This window comes from Solenopsis invicta, chromosome 5, assembly GCF_016802725.1.
Source record: "Solenopsis invicta isolate M01_SB chromosome 5, UNIL_Sinv_3.0, whole genome shotgun sequence".
Classification (NCBI taxonomy): Eukaryota; Metazoa; Arthropoda; class Insecta; order Hymenoptera; family Formicidae; genus Solenopsis; species Solenopsis invicta.
The window spans coordinates 3,270,417-3,291,711 of record NC_052668.1 but is presented as its reverse complement, the minus strand read 5'-3'; the positions used below and the strand labels follow the sequence as shown (position 1 = coordinate 3,291,711).

The 21,295-nt window shown below is 36.7% G+C and overlaps 1 protein-coding gene across 5 annotated transcripts in view; it reads right to left on the bottom strand.

Annotated features, from left to right (window-relative positions):
• LOC105197158 (Bardet-Biedl syndrome 4 protein homolog) overlaps positions 1-21,295 on the bottom strand; it is a 184,678-nt gene that overhangs the window by 91,174 nt on the left and 72,209 nt on the right. For all 5 annotated transcript variants that reach the window (XR_005574898.1, XM_039449761.1, XM_039449762.1 and 2 more), the window contains exons 6-7: positions 17,678-17,831; positions 17,177-17,299 (exon numbers count right to left, since the gene is read on the bottom strand). Coding sequence is in view for 4 of the 5 variants with exons in the window: in XM_039449761.1 (XP_039305695.1) it covers positions 17,177-17,299; positions 17,678-17,831 (277 nt within the window). In the remaining variant the exon portion in view is untranslated. The remainder of the gene's footprint in view (positions 1-17,176; positions 17,300-17,677; positions 17,832-21,295) is intronic.

The window sequence follows — 21,295 nt, the reverse complement described above, 5'->3', positions numbered from 1 at the left end:
CTTCTTCGATTCTACCTCTTTCCTACTTTCTATTTTATATTATTCTATTCTTCTTCCTTTTTTTATCGTCATTGCAGATTTTAAAATAATTTACTAAAAAAGTTAAAATTTTATTTCAGAAATTTTTATTCTCGTGACACAAAACATCAAAATATCATGTAATATTAGCCCATTATTAAAAAGAACCATTAAACTGGTATTAAACTGCTGTCTTAATTTTATTCACCCTTTATTTAAAAATCTTTACTTTCTCCAACACCTTCAATTCTTTTCTTCTTTCAATTTTATTTCCATTTTACACTCCTTTGATCCTTCCTCCTCCCTCCCTTCTATTTTATATTATTCTATTCCTTTATTTTCTTTATTATTTTACATTTTTTAAAAACTTTACTAAAATACATAATATTCTATTAGAAAAATTTTTATTTCTATAACACAAAATATAATGTATTATTCGCCCATGTTTAAAAAAAAACCTTTAATCTGGTGTTCAATTGATGTCTTAACTCCATTTATTCTTCATTTAAAAATCTTTACTTTCTCCAACACCTTCAGTTTTTTCTCCATTTAATTTTATTTCCACTTTGCACTTCTTTAATACTTTCTTTTTATATTATTCTATTCGTGTTCTATTCTATATTTTCACCTCACATTTTTAAAAAACTTTATTCACAAATAATATTCTATTGGAGAAGTTTTCATTTTTACGACACGAAATGTCAAAATATCACCTGAGATATTCAGGATTTAAAAGTATTTACGTTCTCCACCTTCTTAAATTCCTTTCGCCTTTCTATTTTATTCCCATTTTATATTCCTTTGATTCTTCCCCTTCCCTCCCTTCCTTTCTTCCTTCTTAAATTAATGAATTTCACTTCTTTTTTTTCTTGATTGCATATTTTTAAAAATTCTTACCAAAAGAAATAATGTCAAAGGAAAGATATTTTCTTAGAACACAAAATGTCAAAATATCAAGTGATATTTACCCATTATTTTAAAAAATCCTCAAACCCATGTTCATTGACACGATTAATTTTTTTCATTTTTTCTATTCTAACTTCCTAAACTTTTTACTAAAAAAAAAATAAATGTTTTATTAAAAAAATTTTTATTCCTAAAACACAAAATGTCAAAATATGTGACATTTATCTATTATTTAAAAAGATCTTCAAACCTGTGTTCATTTGCACGCTTAATTTCTTTCATCCTTTCTATTCTAAATTCCTAACTTCTTTCGCGTTCTTTAATTCCTGTCTACTTCCTATTTATTTCCTATTTTACACTCCTTCAATTCTTCCTCCTTCCATTCTTCCTTCTTACATTACTTCATTCCTCTTCTTTTCTTTACTTTTGTCGCACATTTTTTAAACACTTTACTAAAAGAGATAATGTTTTATTAAGAATGTACTGGCGGTAACGTCTAACATTGACAATTCCTTAAAAATTTTATAAATCGTTTCTATTTATTATCTAAACACGTGTTTAAAATTTGAATTCAACCCTCTAACTGGTTCACGAGGTATTTAACTTTAAATTTTGCATGTATTCTTATGGTGTAAGGAGATATAAGTACATTTCCACTTATATCAACGAAATTATAAAGAAGCAACATTGCCAATATTCTGAAACTTTGTTTATGAGTAAATAAAATATTGAGCAATATTTCTAAAAAAAGTTTATATCGATTTACCAACTCGTTGTTAAGATATCAATGATAACACGACGCGAAATTTCAGTAAATGTCAAATTTTCGAATGGGCTACATAACCATACTACGTGACCACATTCTACTTTGTATAAAGTAATAGAAAAGCAAATGTTATGTTAAAGGTTTTTATTTAAATATCTTACGGATTTTTAAGTTCCATTTGATATCTGATATACATTAAATTGCATTAAATATTATCAATATCAGAGAGGAACCTGAGAGCGGCCACGCCGGCCTTTTTCTTATAACGCTAAAATTCCCGGCGCACTAACGACGCACATTCATTCTGGTCGGAATATGAATAAAAATCCATTTTGTGATTCTGTCGATAAAAATGGTTCAAGTCTGTGTTAAAATCATGTAGTGGGGGTACTCCCATCATCTTATGTCCCCAGGGAAGTCAAAAAACTTTTGTCTGAAACATTTTTCTTTAAAATGTCGCGTTTACGAAAAAATCGGGTGAGATGGGTGGTCTGGGACACCCTGTACATATATATATATATATATATACAGGGTGTTTCAGATCACCCGTACACCCCTTTTCTCTTCGCAGGATTAGGACCAATCAAAAATATGTTCAGACGAAAGTTGTAGGGTTTCAAAAGATCTATTCAATGATCTTATCAGTTTGACCTTGGATGGCGTCGCCAAGGTCAGATCGAAATCACATTAAGTTTTTTAAATGGAACACCCTATTTTTGATTCCAGAATCTAATAGCTGGTGTCAAGACCTTTCCAAAACACTATAAGAATGTTTATTTTCGTTGACTACTTTCCGAGTTGTGCGGCTTGAAAGTTACACTACCGCCAGCATCAGCATTACTCAAGATGTACCATGTGGTGGTTACTTAGTCGGATTTAATCTTGTGTGTGGGTGTGTGCATACGTGCATGCGTATGTGTATGGGGGAGGAAAAGGGGAGTCAAAGTTTTATGTACTCTGCTTTTGTTTATTAACTGGATTGATTATGTTTGATGATCAATCATGTCCAGATTGACTGTATGCATTTTCCCGTGCTTAGCATTATCCAGAATGAACGACGTGGACGTGACGAGAATTTCATCCCATTGGGGTGCTTGATTCACGTGAGTCCCCTTGCCTCTCACGTTTGGGGTGCTTGATTCACGTGAGTCCCCTTGCCTCTCACGTTTGGGGTGCTTGATTCACGTGAGTCCCCTTGCCTCTCACGTTCGGGAATGAATGAGTGTATGTTTTGTTAAGCGACTAAATGTTCAAAGTGAGCACCATTCTCTGCGATGCAAGCATCAACTCTATTTTGAAAATCATTGGTTGCTCGAAGAATTTCCTCGGCACGTAAGGATCGAATTGCTTCACTTATTCTACGAATCATATTATCCCTCGTAGTCGGACGTTCATGATAGACCAAGTTTTTTATCCTTCCCCAGAAATAATAATCAAGGACGATGAGATCTGGTGATCGGGGTGGATAATTGATTGGACCGTATTTGCCTATCCACTTGTCGGGGAACATAGTATTTAATGCCGCACGAGCAACTCTCGATGTATGAGACGGACATGCATCTTGTTGGAACCACATGTTCAGGCGCAATTGCAGAGGAATATTTTCTAGTAAGACAGGAAGATCTGTCATTATCAAGGCGGAATATCTATCACCGTTTAGATTTTCGTCAAAGAAAACAGGACCTATGATTTGACTTCCAATAATTCCACACCAAACATTGACTTTCCAAATGGTTTGATGATCTACTTCTCTCAACCAGTGAGGATTATTTTGTGCCCAATAACGAGAGTTCCAAGTATTAACAGATCCATCACTTTTAAGTGTACATTCGTCAGAAAATAAAATTTTCAAGTGGAAATCAAGTGGTTGCTGTCTTATAAAGTTGCAAAGTACAAGTCTCTGTCTAATATCGTTATAATTCAACGCTTGATGAACAGACATTCTGTAAGGGTGAAATTTGTTATTTTTTAGAATGCGCCAAACACTGATTTTACTAACACCAGAATCTTGTTCTCGTCGTCTTAAAGAATCATAAGGGTTCAATTCTGTCGATGCAAGAATTTCCACTGTTCTTTCATCCATAATCGGACGACGAATTTGTGTACCTTTGTTATGTTGAGGCTGAACGACACCTTTAATTTTGATTCGTTTAGCCAAACGTGAAAAAACATTTCGCGAGTGAGGAGTCCGATCAGGATAACGTTCCCGCCACAATCTTTCCGCTGCAATGAATGTACCTCGACACTCACCTAAAATTAGCAGCATATCATATGCTTCTTCATTGGAATAGGACATGGTTAAATAAACCTAGACTAATAAAGAGGGTCGGATTTTTGTTGCGCGATTGATACTGATATGACGGTTATTGAAGACGTAGGTGACAAGTTTGAGAGAGTTATTGTCACTCGTGTTGAGTTGAGTCACAATAGCGTTGTGGTGAATACATCTCTACTACATCCTATGCAAATAACAATATGTATAAAATCACGAGTTAGACATCGTTACGCAGAAAGCCGCGCTCGTTATTGCTCGTGTGCTACCGTTAAAGTAATAATGTAATTACATAATATTATGACATACATATGTATGTGACTATCTACGGTCGCGACAGCTAACTTTCACGATTTTTCATGATCTGTTTTTGTTGGCCCGGCTCGCGTGTTTACTTTCTTTGTGTCGGCTGCACGGCTTTCTGCGTAACGCGTGATTTTATATAGTTATTTACATGGTGTTGGCGGTAGTGTAACTTTCAAGCCGCACAACTCGGAAAGTAGTCAACGAAAATAAACTTTCTTGTAGTGTTTTGGAAAGGTCTTGACACCAGCTATTAGATTCTGGAATCAAAAATAGGGTGTTTCATTTAAAAACTTAATGTGATTTCGATCTGACCTTGGCGACGCCATCCAAGGTCAAACTGATAAGATCATTGAATAGATCTTTTGAAACCCTACAACTTTCGTCTGAACATATTTTTGATTGGTCCTAATCCTGCGAAGAGAAAAGGGGTGTACGGGTGGTCTGAAACACCCTGTATATATATATATATATATATATATATATATATATATATATATATATATATACACAGAGTGTCAGGTAACTACCGCCCGTGGTTTCGTGGATTGATAGATCAAGTAAAATTGAGCAGAAAAGTCCTTTACCATTTTTTATTATTTGCCATAGTTAACGAAATAAAAATTAATAAAGTATGCGAATAAACGCGTATCACCGCGCACAAGGACCGCCCGCCGGTCGCCGAGACGTAGGCAGCCGGGGCAGCCTTCTCCCTTCTTGCCGCGCCGTTTGCAGGCCACAGCTACTGCTGCTTTTCCCTCCTCACCGCACCGCGCCGCCCCTACAGCCACGGCTGCCTACGTCTCAGCGACTGGCGGGCGGTCCTTGCGCGCGGTGATACGCGCTTATTTGCATACTTTATTAATTTTTATTTCGTTAACTATGGCAAATATTAAAAAATGGTAAAGGACTTTTCTGCTCAGTTTTACTTGATCTATCAATCCACGAAACCAGGGGCGGTAGTTATCTGACGCTAGGGATGTACCGGATACCGGATATGTATCCGGTTATCCGGTATTATCCGGCTTTTGCCGGATAATACCGGATAGCCGGATATTTTCTTTTATCCGGCCGGATAGTCTGATGTTAACAGGTTAACACCATTGCTTATTTCGATCAGAGAAAAGCCTGAGAGCGGCCATCTTGGCTTTTTTCGACCATTAGCATCACCAACATCCATTTTTGCGTATGGAACTATAAATCATATCAATTTTGCAACACTGTCGATAAAAAATTTTTATTGGCAGTGTTGCAAAATTGATGTGATTAGCCTATAGCACTTGAAATGAATAACATCACATAAGCGTAGCATAAGGCCGCTGGACCAATGAGAATCTTATGTATATCAATATGGCGACTTTATACTGGATGCTCATTGGCCACGCAATCTTATGCTATCAGCTATGCTTATGCTCTGTTATGTATTTCATGCATAACATCTAACCTCGCGTGGAAGATTAGCATGTGAAAAAATTTTGTATTGGTAAACCATCAAACTCGTTGCCTTCGTCTTCTTTGGATAATGCTCACAATGACATATGAAAATGCTACGACGAAATTGTAAATTCTTCGAAGTCAGACACTGAAAGTTCAAATGCGACTCTTACCGAAAAAATAGATGATGGAGAAGCTTTCAAAGAAAATTTAGTGATAGATCTAAGAAGAAAAAACAAATATATCAAACTGAACTTCAGAAATATTTGATATTGCCTCTAATAAAAAGAATAGATAATCCAATATCATGGTGGAAACAACATCAATCCGAATTTTCAAATTTACAAAAACTTATTTTAAAATATTTGAGTGCTCCACCCTTCTCGGTAAATTCAAAAAAGTCATTTAGTTCTGCAGGGAACATTTATGTAGAAAATCGGAATAAGTTACTCCCAGAAAATGCAAAAATGCTCATTTTTATAATGAAAAATTTAAATTTAAATGCCTAATTTTTGAAATTATTGTTCAGATGTTAAAAATAAAAATAAAACATATTCTATCAAAATAAATAATATTTCTTTTTTTTATTTGATTAATAATTTAACTTAATTTTTGGAACATTTTTTGCCGGATAATATCCGGTTTATCCGGCAAAAAAATATCCAGCCGGATTATCCGGTATCCGGCCGTGAGAGTATATGTTTATCCGGTATCCGGCTATCCGGTAAAAATCACTATCCGGTGCATCACTACCTGACACCCAGTATATGTGTATAAATGCATATGTTTGGAAATATTTGTATATTCAATGTGATTAATGTTATTAAATATGTTTATACAAAGAAGAAAAAATTGTTATTTGAAGGACAAAATATCTCGTCCTGTGAAATCAGTTTTATACTCTACGAGCATCAATATTCCTCGTTTCCCCAATTCTGTCATACAGGTGAGCATGCAGTTAGTATATGTAATTGAAATAATATTATATTGAATTAAAATTATAAAATATGTCATATTGTTTTCTTTTACATTGTAACATATAAAATTTAAGATGGATAAATATATATTTTCACTAAATTGCAATAATTTTCTTGTATTTTTTGTATTTTTTGTATTGTTTTGTTTTGTTTTGGTTTTCATAAAAAAAACAGGTGATGCAATTTAGCTATAATTAATGATAATTCGAGTTTATTGACATTTTTCAGTTCTGACTTTTATATTTTAATATTTTCTTTTAATTCTCAATAGAACCTGTAGTTCTTTTTTAAACTGATTCTTGCCTTAATGTAATCTGCAATGCAATATATTTAAAAACTTTACAGAATTTCAGTTTTTAAAAATTTCATAAACTACATTATTTTTATAAATTACAGCCTAAATTATTTCACAATAAAGACGGTTTATGATCGTCCATTTCAGAAACCATTTAATCGCCTGTCTGTTCGTCAACAACAGCGAATAAAGAAAGCAATCAAGGAAAATAAGCAAAACACAATACGTGAGGAAACATACAATACAAGATCAGTAGATGATTATCCGTTTCAAGTTAATACAAAAGATGGAATATGCAATGAATCTCTATGTTCAGATGTAAATTCTTCGAATAATAAATTATTTCAGTTTCAAAATGAAGAAATTAATGCGAAATTTTCTGAAACAGATTCTGATGAGGATGCATTAACCGTAATTATATTGATGAAGAATGTGATTATTCTCACGACAACAATGTTGAAATAATTGATAATTTCCAAAAACGATTAGTTTTTTGTTTTGTTCAAAATAATTTCACTTATGTTCAGGGAAATGCAATATTGGAAGTATTAATTTCTCATTCTTGTTTTTCATATTTACCTGAAGATGTACGCTCTTTTAAAAACTCCTTTTAATACTACAGAAATTGTAAAACTTGAAGATGGAGAATATGTTCACATTGGCTTCGAAACATCTATTATTGCAAAATTATCTAAATCTCATGCTATACCACTTTCCTCAGAGATAGATATTAGTACTGATGGAGCACAATTACATCGTAATAGAAAAATTCAAATTTGGCCTATTCAATTTCGAATTTACAATATAACTGATAATAATCCTGGAATAGTTGGAATTTACAAAGGTTATAAAAAACCTAACAATCTAAATATATTTTTTAAATATTTTATTGATAAAATAAAAGAAATTTTTAATGCTAGAAGTATTGTTTATCGAAATAAATTAATACCTATTATTTATAGAAGTTTTATAGCCGATGCTCCTGTTAGAGCATTCATTTTATCATAAAGCTCACAATGCCAAGTATCCTTGTTCTAAATGTAAAGTTTCAGGTGCTTATTTAAATGGAACAATGTCTTTCCTTGGTACAACTCATGAGCCTCGTACTGATAATGAATACACACAATGGATATATCATAATCACCATAGTAATGAGACAGTTAGTCCTCTGTTACAAATTTCATTAAATATGGTGTTGGGGCCCGCCGAGTAATAGGCTGGACCTTGTAAGGCATCCCCACGAGGGCGCCCAGGCAGTTCGAGTAACATGGCCGCTGTGGCTAACACGCGCTCAGTTACGCTCTGTACTGATTTGCTAGAATATACTCTCTCGTGTGATATCGAGTGTGCACATCGTCATTACGGAATCTTCGCGGACTCATCCTTACCTCCCGTGACACACGCCCATTTATCGGGACTCAACAACTGGCGCTGCGATTTCTTATCTGAACCGACTCGTCTCGTCCGCACCACGTGTCTCTACGCATAAAGGAAACATTCCGCAATCATGTCGATAACGCAACTTGAGGCTCTTACAGCTGCAATCAACAGCCTCCTGCAACTTCAATTGCAGAAAGAGCAATCTCAAAGTGAGAATCCAAGATCTACAATTCCGCCGATCGATGTATATAACCAGCTCAGTGCCCGCATCGAGAAATACACCTTCGATACCGGCCCCGGCACCGAGTGACGACCATTCGCAAAATGGCTGCCACGTCACAAGTACACACTCGTCACCGAGACAGAAGTGCTCCCCGCAGAAATGCGTACTCGTCTTCTTTTAGAAAAATTAGGCCAAGCAGAATACGACAGGCTAGTGGACCACGTCGCACTAATACGTCGACATAGACCCGTCCAAAATGAAGTTAGAAGAACTTATCACAACGCTGAAAAACCTTTTCCGTGATAAGATATCGCTCACACGCCGCCGTATTGAAATCTTAAACCACCAGGTATGAAAAATCATTACCGATTTCCGAGCATATTGATCACATAAATCGTTTCGCTTCCGAGTTCGAGCGCACAAAGCTCACAGACGACAGTCTCAGAATCTTACTTCTTTTACAATCACTATGTTACTCCCGCGATAACGACGACCTCAAGAAATTAGCTTTGCGCATCGTCGAGAAAAACCAAGACGTCACTCTCAAAGACGTCGTCGCGGAACTTGAGGCGCACATGAACGTAACCTCAAACATGAAAATTCTCGAAAACCCGACTAACGTGTCTACGTCTTTAATACATACGGTGCGCGCCAAACAAAAAAACAAGAAAGGTTTGAAATTAGAATCAAAAAAGCAATCCGGCAAACCGAAAGACGCCTCTAACCAATCATCCGATCCGTCAAAATGCAACGGATGTGGAGGTTCGCATTTTCGCTCAAAGTGTTCGTTTCGCGACGCGTCATGCCTCAAATGTTCAAAGAAAGGTCACATTGCGAAAGTATGCCGCTCGCAAGCTAAAATCGACCAACCTTCGGCCGATAAATCTGATCACTGTGACAATAATACTAATCTAACAATCCAGTCGATCACTTCGAGGAATAAACATCGTCACATCTATATCCCTACGCAAATCTTCGGTAAAACCGTAAATTTCCAGTTTGATACGGGATCTGACGTCACAACTATAGGCAAAGATACATTGATACGCCTGAACAGATCAACTCTCGAGGCTGGCAAATCCATAGATCACGCCGATGGTAATCCTCTGAACACGCTCGGCAGATTCATGTGTAAGATACACGCTGCCAACCGCAAAAGTGACGTAACAATAAATGTCGTCTCGCGTAACGACCTTAACTTATTCGGTTTAAACGCGATTGACAAACTTAATTTACGGTCCGTACCTCTCAATAAATACAAGAAGCCCGGCATAAATACTAATCAGTGCGCAGCTATCACTCACAATAAATCAGACTCCCTCGTCGAGTCTTCCTCTTTGAACAATGCATTTTGTGATCAAATCATAAAAGAATTTTCTACACTCTTTTCTCTCGGTCTTGGTAAATGCAACAGCTTTCGAGCAAAGTTCGTGCTAACAGAGGAAGCTGTCCCGGTCCAAACTCCATGTCGACAGATCCCGTACGCGATGGAGACACCTCTCAAAGAAGAACTTCAACGTCTAGAGTCTCAAGACATTATCGAGCGAGTCCACCTGTCAGACTGGAGCACTCCTGTAGTCATTGTAAAAAAACCGAACGGCAGAATCAGATTGTGTGCTGATTACTCTACAGGCGTCAACCGCGCACTCCGAGACAATACGTATCCTTTGCCAAATACAGATAATATTATCACTAAAGTAAATGGCATAGCTATTTCAGTGTTTTAGATCTCAGCGATGCCTTTCTCCAAATAGAAGTCGCCGAAGACCATCGTGACATTACAACGATTACCACCCCAAAAAGAGTATTCAGATTTAAGCGATTACCCTTCGGCATCAAGACGGCACCAGTTATATTTCAACAGGCCATAAACCAAACCCTAGCCGGCTTGGAAGGCGTCTATGCTTACATTGATGATGTAATAATCATGGGTTCCACCCAACAGGAACATGATAAACGCTTGCGCGCCACCCTCCAACGACTAGAAGAAAAAGGCTGGAAACTGAAACCAAGTAAATGTCGTTTTGCCCTACAGGAAATTAAGTACCTTGGCATTATAATAAATGAATCAGGCATATCCGCTGACCCAGAAGCCACACGCGCGATCACTGAGATGCCAAAACCTTCGTGCGTGGCTGAAGTCCAAACCTTTCTAGGAATGGTAAACCATTATGGAAAATTCATCCCTCATTTACATCAAGTCAAGAAACCACTCGAGGATCTTACTCGTAAAAATCAATCTTGGTCGTGGGACTTTCAACATATCGCCTTTCAACGTATCAGAGAGATACTGCTCAGTCCTCTTCTCCTGGAACACTTCGACCCCTCCAAAACTCTTATTGTTGCAGCCGACGCTTACTCAACAGGGATAGGTGTAGTACTCCTTCAACGAGATTCAGATGGACGTGAATGTGCTGTATACCACATGTCTCAAAGCCTCACCAATTCACAGCGCAACTATTCACAACTCGAAAAAGCTCTAGCGCTGGTCACAGCAATCGAACGGTTCCATAAATTCCTCTAGGGAAGGAAATTCGTTCTCCAAACGGACCATAAACCGCTCATCGCACTTCTGCAGACAGAAAATACTAAAGGTCTTAAACCCACTACAGAGGCTCGTCTCAAACGCTGCGCCATAAGGTTGCTCGGATACGACTTTAAAATCGAATAAATCCGCACTCAGGATTTCGGTCAAGCAGACGCACTCTCTCGTCTCATAGAAAAGTTCCGTCACGATAACCTTGAAGATCTTCAAGTTGCCAGCATTCATCTGACAGAAAATGAAATCAAGTAGATCAGAAATTCTTCTATCGATAAATTCGGCTCAAATCTTCGCCAAAAACTGAAGGCTGCCACAAACGAAAATCCAGATCTCAAATCGGTGATGGAGGCCATCCGGAATAACAAAATTCCCACACAAAACTCCTCTACGGTGAACCATTATATAAAAGGACTTGACTGCTTAACCATTGTCGACACTCTGTTACTTGGAGACAGGGTTGTCATTCCAAAAAGTTTACAGCCAGATATCCTTTCGTCTCTTCATAAAGGCCACCCTGGTATCAGAAGGATGAAACAATTTGCACCCGAATACGTGTACTGGCCAAAACTTTCCGACGATATTGAACGCCTCGTAAAACAATGCGATGCATGCGCGTTAACACGTAAGCTTCCTGTCAAGGATCCAATCAACCCATGGCCAACTCCTACTAGACCTCTAGAACGTCTACATTTGGACTATGCTCGACCTATCAATGGACAATATCTACTCATCTTCGTGGACGCATACTCAAAATTTATCGAAATCGCCATCACTCCAACTATTTCTGCTACTCGCACCGTCGAACTTTGCCGTGAAGTATTCTCGCGTTATGGACCCCCTGAAGTTCTAGTAAGCAATCACGGAACACAGTTCACGTCAGAGATCTTCTCAAAATTTTGCAAAGACATGCAGATCTTACATATTTTCACCGCTGTTAACCACCCTCAATCTAACGGCCAGGCCGAGAGAATAGTGGACACAGTAAAAAGAGCGATCGCTAAGAATCTAACCGGCTGAAGACAGGAACTTCAAGACTTCCTGTACAGTTACAGATACACTCCATGCTCTGCAACCCCAGATGGAAGATCTCCCGCAAAATTATTTTTTGGCAGACGAATTTCCTCACCCTTCTCCAAATTATTTCTTAACAGGACTAAATCCTACTCCCCTCCGCCGACTGTTCCCTTTCACAAGCAACTTGAAATGCAGGAACAATTCAGTCAACATCATGGAGCACAGGAAAGATCTCTCAAACCAGGAGATTGAATTGTAGTAGCTCTCAACAATAAAAGAGAACAAGGCTACATTATCGCGGCCTTATCTAAAACACGCTACACAATTCGTTTAGACAACGGAAAATCTATTGAACGACACATCAATCACATTTGGGAAGGAGGTAGCCCCCTGTCGAGTCCGAGCCCTGCTGTCTCGGATGATTGGATGTTCTACAAAACACAGGTAGACCGGAACACTCCCGATGTTCCAACGGATCCCGACCCTCCGGCAGCTCCGCCAGAAGCCCTTGAAGCACCAGGAGACCTGACAGAAGCTATACCGGGCATAACCCCGACTAGACCCGTCCGTTGCAGGATCCAACCGAAGAGACTCATCCTGGACCCCAAGTCAGTCTTACACTCAGTGGTAACCTCTTAAGAGGGGAGATGTTGGGGCCCGCCGAACAATAGGCTCGACTTTGTAAGGCGTCCCCACGAGGGCGCCCAGGCAGTTCGAGTAACATGGCCGCCGTGGCTAACACGCGCTCAGTTACGCTCTGTACTGATTTGCTAGAATATACTCTCTCGTGTGATATCGAGTGTGCACGTCGTCATTACGGAATCTTCGCGAACTCATCCTTACCTCCCGTGACACACGCCCATTTATCGGGACTCAACATATGGTATCTCAAGTACCATTTGATTACATGCATTTAGTGCGTTTAAACGTGGTAAGAAGACTTTGTAAAGCGTGGTTGATTGGAAATTTTACAAAATCCGCAAAATTATCTGCTAGACATATTGAATTGATATCTTCAAGATTGAAAAGTATACGGAAATATTGTCCGGTAGAATTTTCTCGATCACCAAGATCTTTGAGAGATTGGAGATATTATAAAAACACAGAATTCCAATAATTCTCACTATATACAAATCCTGTTGTACTAAGTGGAATACTGCAAGAAGATGTTTATTTGCATTTCTTGTTGCTTCATACATCAATACGTATATAGTATCGTATATACGTATAGTATCTTCAACATATTCACAAAAATTATTGCATTTCTCTAACATTTCATTAAAAATATTCGTTTTATTATCTAAGAATATTTACGGCAAAGATTTTATATCTTACAAGATTCACGGCTTGTTACATTTAACAGAAGATGTCAAAAGATTTGGACCCTTAAACACATTTCTACTTTTTCATTTGAGAATAACATTCCATTTATCAGAAAGTATATCAGAAAAGCACATCTTCCTTTGCAACAGTTTATTCGAAGAATGAGCGAATATCATGGACAACCAATACACTATGAAAAGTTAACAATAAATAATCACATTCGAGTATCACAATCACATGAATCTGGTCCATTAATTCAAGATGAAATATTCCTTCTTTGTAAGCAATATAAAAGATTAGAATACAATAACATGATTTGTAGTCTTCGTCTTAACAATAACTGTTATCTTTTGAAATGTTCATCAATTTGTTTGATTCAAAATATTCTTGTAGCGGATGAACAATATTATTTTATTGTAAAAAAGTATATAAGAAAGAGAAGAGAACTCATGCACATTTTTTGTTTATTTTATCATAAGTTTTATATAAAGAAAAGTAAATTTATGTATTGTAAAAAGAATTAATAAAACGCTACAATTTATATATATATATATATATATATATATATATATATATATATATATATATATATGTTTCTACCTAATTTTAATGAGGTATATTGTATAATTTTTTTGTTTTATTTTATAAAAAAATGCTTTTTTCTTTGCGGGATTTCTTTTCTGTCCATATAATAAATCCGTTTATAATAGAATATGTAATGTGCCGTTTTTCTTTGTGCGGATCAGCTCGCCGGAGCGATGCGAGAGAAAAGGCTCGAACGGGAAGAGAGGAAAAAAGTCGCGGGCTTAGAAATGATTACGCGGCGGTGTACGCTATATGACAAAGGTGCATTTATTATCGTTAGGTGCGCGGAATAGAGAAGATTACAATTACGATGTACGCGCGGACGGACAACGAATGAACAGAAGTAACGCGCGGACGGATAAATTCAAAACGCGACTATCTACACGGTTCTATGTATAGGTATCCACGAGGCGTCGCTAGGTGACGAGGCGCGGATGACGCTCCTACACGGGCGCGATTTTCGTAGAGCGGTGGGCGGAGTTCGCGTTGCGATGTTTGGCGATACGCGAATCAGCAGGATGACCGGACGGTTGCGTGCGCGCAAAGAGCGATGGCGGGCAGGAGACCGCGGAACGTGTCGAGTACCTCGACCGAAACCCCGAAACGGCGATTCCGTTGTCTTGCGTTCTGGGGGGTGGGGGGCGGGGGGGGAGCGGAGATGCCCGTCGCTCGGGAGCTGGCCGACAGTCTTCCTCTCGCCAAGAACCTTGACGAGAGGTGGGTGCTCGAGCTCGCAAGGAAGCGAGAGAGAATAGAACGGGACGGAAAAGCGAAGTTCCTTCGCCGTAGCCAAGAATCTTCGACCACTTTATTTTCCGATATGTCAAGCGCAGCGGATCAGGTGGTGGTGCTGGCTGACGAAAAAAGGCCTCTTTATCGGAGCACGCGGCTCTATTTATACCCAGCGATTCCGTTTGCCTCCGTCATTTTCGGCGCTTGACGGTGGAGTAGCCGGAGTGGGACGAACGTGCGTTTCCTCGTGTGCGCGTGCGCGCCAACTTGGCGCGTGCGATGGCTCGGTACGGTTTTGCCACGCGAGCCTGTGGTGTTTTTACAATTGGGTGCCCAAGACACCCTCGGTTATAGCCCGGCGGCTCTTTTCCGGTTGTTGACGACCGGGGACGATGCATATTCTTTTTCGGGGGGGAGGATGCATTGTTACAAATATATTCTTAAATTGCTATACAGGGTGTCCCAAACCGTACTATGAAACTTGTGACATGAGGTAGAAGAAATCGAGACAAACCAAAAAGTCTAATACCATTTTGCGATACTTGCAATAATTTTCGAGTAATAAAATATTATAGTCAGCCGAATAAGAGCGCGCGCAGTGACAAGCGGTCGCTCGCCTGAGCCGTAGGACCGCCCACCGCGGCCCGACAGTATCCTAGACGGTGAGAGCACGCGGCGAGGGGAAGGACAACTTCGCACTGCCGCGGCGCCGTTTCCTCATAGCCCCGCACCGCGCCGAGACACGCGTAAAAGTAAAATAATAAAAGATAAAAGAAAAGTTAAATAATGTTACTTTGCAAAGTACTTACTAATTTCTAAGTAATTATTATTATAGAAACTTATAAATAGGTGAATAGAATATTTTGAGATTCATCAGTGATTTAAGTAAAAGTATGAACAATAGGACTGCGTGTTCTAAAAATTATATAAAAAAACGGGCGCGCCAAGTACGCTGCTGCTAGAGATTTTGCCCATCTTTGATTTTATTTGTTACATAATATGCTGCTCGTCGGTACAGGAGTGACCCATTTGACCACGTTGCAATTGATCACAGTCATTTGAGCGACTGGTACTTACAGTTTTTTCACTGTTTAACACTGTAAGTGGCTGATGGTCAATTGCAACGTGGTCATAAAATTTCCACCCTATTGGTAATAAATATACTTGGAATATTTTTGATTTCACTTCTTTTTGATGGTATTATAATATATATTTGATTTTATTCATTGCAGTTTTGATTTGGTTTGGTTTGATTTGGTTTGGTTTTATATTGTAACAAAAATATACTTGGCGCTTTTTTTTACATTTTTAATGTTTTTTAGGTATTTATTACTGTATATTTGTCCGAGATGCATAACGTCTGTAACAACTTCTAATATACCGTCGCAATAATTTAGTGTATAAAATTGATCATCTTTGGTATCTGGTTCCCAAGGATTAGTACCAGAACCTCAGAACTAAATGAGAAAGAAAAACGTTTAAAAAACAGTGTGTAAAACATTCTCTTTTATAATGACAAATATTCCATAATGGTTACCTTAAAATATTCAAAATTATTGTAAATCAATTTATATTAGTACATGGTATAAAAGATTGCGTCAGCAATTTTAACTGATTCTAACCGCACTTCTCACGCTATTCATAATCACGCTTATACTGTCTGTACGCGACCAACCAGCAAATCACAGCGAATCATTGTACCTATGTGAACGGGTGAAAAATTCGGCTGTCGCGATTCGTCGCACATCGCGCATCGCGTGTCGCGTGTCGCGTCGTCGCGATGGACTGCAAGAGCCATTACGGCGCGTGCGCGCGAAGAGTTTTTTGACGCACAGATGCGTGCTCGCGCGCTACGCGTATTTGAAATTATTATTAACGCTACGCGCCTCTTTTTTGCTGTCCGGCGAGTGGTCGGCCGACAGCATGGAACGGTAGACGGTCCAGGGGGGGGGAGGGGGAGCGAAAAAGCGGTTAGTTGCAAATCTCTTTAATTTGGGACTGGATCTTAATGAATCTTAGTCCTTTTAATGCTAATTCTAGCGGTACTTTCAGATGTCATAATTTGAAAGTAATAGAAAAACTTTACTATAGTGTGAAAGTTTTGAAAAACTTTCAAATTCATCTATAAGAATGTTCAATTAAAAGTAAAATTTCTATTTAAAAATTTTAGTATTTTTTACGTAACCTTAAAATGCTATCCAAGATTACACTAACGATACCTTAATACGCCACATAAAATCTTACAATTTTTATATGAAACATTTCTTTTGGAAATGCTTATTTTCTAAGATAAAGGTTTTTTTACACTTTTGTTAAACCCTGAATATATGAGTCATTCCGTTTTGGGCCGGAAAAATTTGAAAATAAAAATGGAAAAGGAGAAAAAAAAGGTAAAAATGGACTTACCGCAACATATTTTTGTTTTGCGTAAAGACACATTCCGATGTTGTTCCAAAGAATCGAAGATTCTGGAATGGTTTGTGCTGCAATTTTATATTTCGATAAGGCCACATCGTATTCTCGATGATTCTGGAAAATATGACATACGCTATCCAACACTATCAAAGCAAAGAAACAAAATCTATAACCGATTTAAAGTAAGAATACGTAAATACGAATAATATACCTCCAGTTATTCACAATGACAAAGCCGAATAATGCTTTACCAATATGCTCTACCCAGATTGAAGCAACTAATTCAAACAATTAAAAATTAATTTGATGAAAATAATTGAGGCGGACACAAACATAAGTTGTTGATTGAATAATTCTCTTGCAAATTAGAAATCTATCTATCAGAAGAGATTTTTATCGAACCTGAACTATATTGATTGAACTTTAGAACTGCCTGATTGATTGAAGTTTACATAGCGAGAAATTTTATTGTGTTTTTTGCTAAATACACACCTGCATTACGTAAGCCATAGGTAAAATTGCCTTGACGCAATTAGGCGAATGAGCCAAAGCTGCTCCAAATTGTTGAAATGCCCGTTGTGTGTCTCCAATTCTAAGATACAAGAGACCCAGTTCTGTCGCTGCATCGATGCTCTGAGGATTTCCGCTGTGCGTAAAGAAAAAAGCCAAAGTTAAAAATATACCAGAACAATAGAAATGTTATCGAAAAAAATAAAATTTTGCAATAAAATGGAAGAAAATTACAGGGTTGTCAAAGTTCCACATTATTTCTTTTTACAAAGTTCATGCTAATAGTAAAAATCGGTATTTTTTGGAAAGATCTTCAGGTATTTTTTTATTAATAACACTAACATAAATAAAAAGCAATAAGAGTATTATCAATTGAAAAAGACTTCCAATTTAAGCTTTATCCAAAAAAATCCGTAACAGATTAAAACCGATTGATGTATCAAATAAATTAGTTTTTTATAATAAGATGTCGATTATTAAATGCGAAATAAATTCATATAAATAAAAATTTTTAAAAGTTACTATTTTGCTTGTTATTGTAAATGTATTTACACTAATGTCTATTATTAATAAAAAGGGAGTGTTATAAAAACCAGTACTAATTGTTTTACAAGAACCAAAATGGCTTTAAAATAGTTGTCTTCAAGATGAATTATATAACCGAAAATGTTATTTATTACTGCGACAACATCAAAAGAAATGGGAAGAAAAAAATTAACACTACTTTTAAAAAATAGTTTTTATCGTAATAATGCAACTGAAAAAAAACTGCTTTAATTGTTGATTCTTTGTTGTGCTACAATAATATAACACGTATAAAAAAAGATTTGTCGTGCTACAATAATATAGCACGACAGCATAGTATAAAAGGAGAAACTTCAAAAAATAAAGATGCAGTAATATATAAAAATACCTTCCAAATGTATTAATGATTATCAACCTGTTGACGTATATTTTGTTTGACCTTTAAAAAATTATATCTGTCAAATTGAAGATATAATCATAATTGATGATTTAGATTTTAACGTATTTAAACGAAATAATATACTTAAATTAATGGATGCCAAATTTAATCCAACTGCTTCTTTTCGATTCAAAAATTTAATTCTTTATGCGTGGTACAAAGACGGATAGTAAAATTTTAAACTTGCGACTTTTGAAATATTCGTCCAACTTTATTTAACTTTTGATTTAAGTCACTGTTAAATATTTTCTTGTAATATGATAGCATTTGAAAGATGTAAATGGTGCAAATTATTACTGTATAATCAACCACCTGATACAAAATGTTTATATGCAACAAGTATGAAATAAAATTACAATAAATTCGATTAATTTGTTTTCTGTATTTGCTATATAGCATTGTCATTTTTTTCAAAAGTATAATTATGTAACATGGAGAATATGAAGTATTTTTGACCTATGTGAACCTGACACCAGACTTCAATAAAAATAATTTTTCAAATATGCATTCAGTTCATCTTGGTTTGTACCCGATTGTATTACTTTACTTTTTGTTTGTACCTTAAGGGGTTAAAAAATATAGAGGGTTCAAAAAATGTTAACACCCCACATTACGATATTTGAAATTTGCAAGCGGGTGCTGTTTCGGAATCGTTTGTATCCGACTACACCACCGGTCATTTCGTTTGTACCCCTAAAAGAGTGATTGTACCGCAATTTTAAAATAGGGGTAAAAGCAAATTTCACCATTTTTCAAGTTATTTGAAATTCGCAAGCGGTTGTTGTTTTCCGCTTGCGGATTTCGAATATCTTAAAAAATGACAAAATTTGTTCTTACCCCTATTTTGAAATTGCAGTACAATCACCTCCTTAGCGGTACAAACGAAATGACCGGTGGTACAATCGGGTACAAACGATTCCGTAATAGCACCCGCTTGCGGATGTCAAATATCGTAATGTAGGGTGTTAACATTTTTTGAACCTTCTATATTTTTCAACCCCTTGAGGTACAAACAATAAGTAAAGTGGTACAAATCAAGACGAATTAAATGCATATTTGAAAAATTATTTTTGTTGAAGTTGAGTGCCAGGTTCACATAGGTGTTCTTTTCTATGTTTAAAAATCCATTTTTTTTTTAAATCATGCAACAAAAAATTTTTATAGACTTTACAATACAGCATTTTAAAGCTAAAGAGTCATATTTTAAGAAAAAATTATGTTAGTATCATTCCTATTAAAAAATATACTTATGTAACAAGCAAATATGAGGTATGTTTAATTAACTCAGGGTATGTAAAATTGAAAATTGATGTGTTTTGGACCTTGCGCAGAAGCCCTTTTCTCCACAGCATTATATAGACTGTTTCTTAAAAAGCGCTTACTAATTATATAGTGTTATTCCTTGTTAAAAACTGAGTCAAAAAGTCCTGAACTATTTTCTTCTATAATGCTTAATAAAGCAGTAATTATTGAGTAAAGTCAATCCAATCAGCGCCATCCTTTAAACAGACATACGATGAAGTTGCAGAGGCAACTAACGACATAGCGGCAAACGCTCCCGTGCCTATCAGGCGCCGACCATAAGAAGTGAAATTTTAGTCGGAGTCGATTTATGACTAAACTCCGCATAAAATGACTCGTCTCGCCCGGCCGTAATTAGACGCAATTTCGTAACAACAACGCGATAACACAGAAATAAACATAAAATTAAATGATATCAAAAAAGTGTAATAACATTACGGGAATTCTAGCAACCAAAGTAGCTATTTGAGAAGGTCTCTAGCCCGACACACTTGACACAGCAGATTAAATTGAAACCAGGAAGAAGACCTATCAAACAACGATATTGACCACAAAACAGCTATGCAAACTATAATCGATACAGAAGTAGAGAAAATGTCAAACGATAAAATAATTGAACGATCAGAGTCCATGTAGTAATCGTTTGTAAAATAGACGGGAACAATAGGTTTTTTGCATAGATTTTCGACGAATAAACAACGCTACTGAACTGGACGCATACCCGTTCTTTAGATTATCACCAACCTGGATAAATTACACGGCGCTAAGTGTTTAACAACACTAGACTCAAAAAATGGCTAATAGCAGGTCCTGCTTACAGCTGATAGTAAACCGATAACAATATTTACCGTATCTAGAAAAAGCCTATTTCATTTCAAAGTGATGTCCTTTGAGCTATACTCCGCACCGGCCACATTTCAGAGACTTAGGGCCTGAGCAGAATGGCTGACTTATAACATTAAAACAAGTTTTATAACGTAAGTCTTTGTTTTTAGTAACGCACAATAACTGTCTTGTATCTTATGTTTCAAGGGTGTTGAATGGTGTAGAACCGTTGCAAAAAATATTACGTATGTAAACATAAAATTATTAATTTTACTGCATGATAAATGATGGTAATGATAAACGATGATAATTTATATTAATAAATATCTGTATAATAAATATCTGTAATCTGCACATTTAATTTTTTTAAATATATAGAACAAGAAATATGTTTTATATATTGAAAGATATTTTAATAAACGAATATAACCTAACTTTTGCGTTTAAAAAGATTTATTTAATCAACTTAAAAATTAAGATTTATCAAATCAAATTTTCAAAAAATTTTT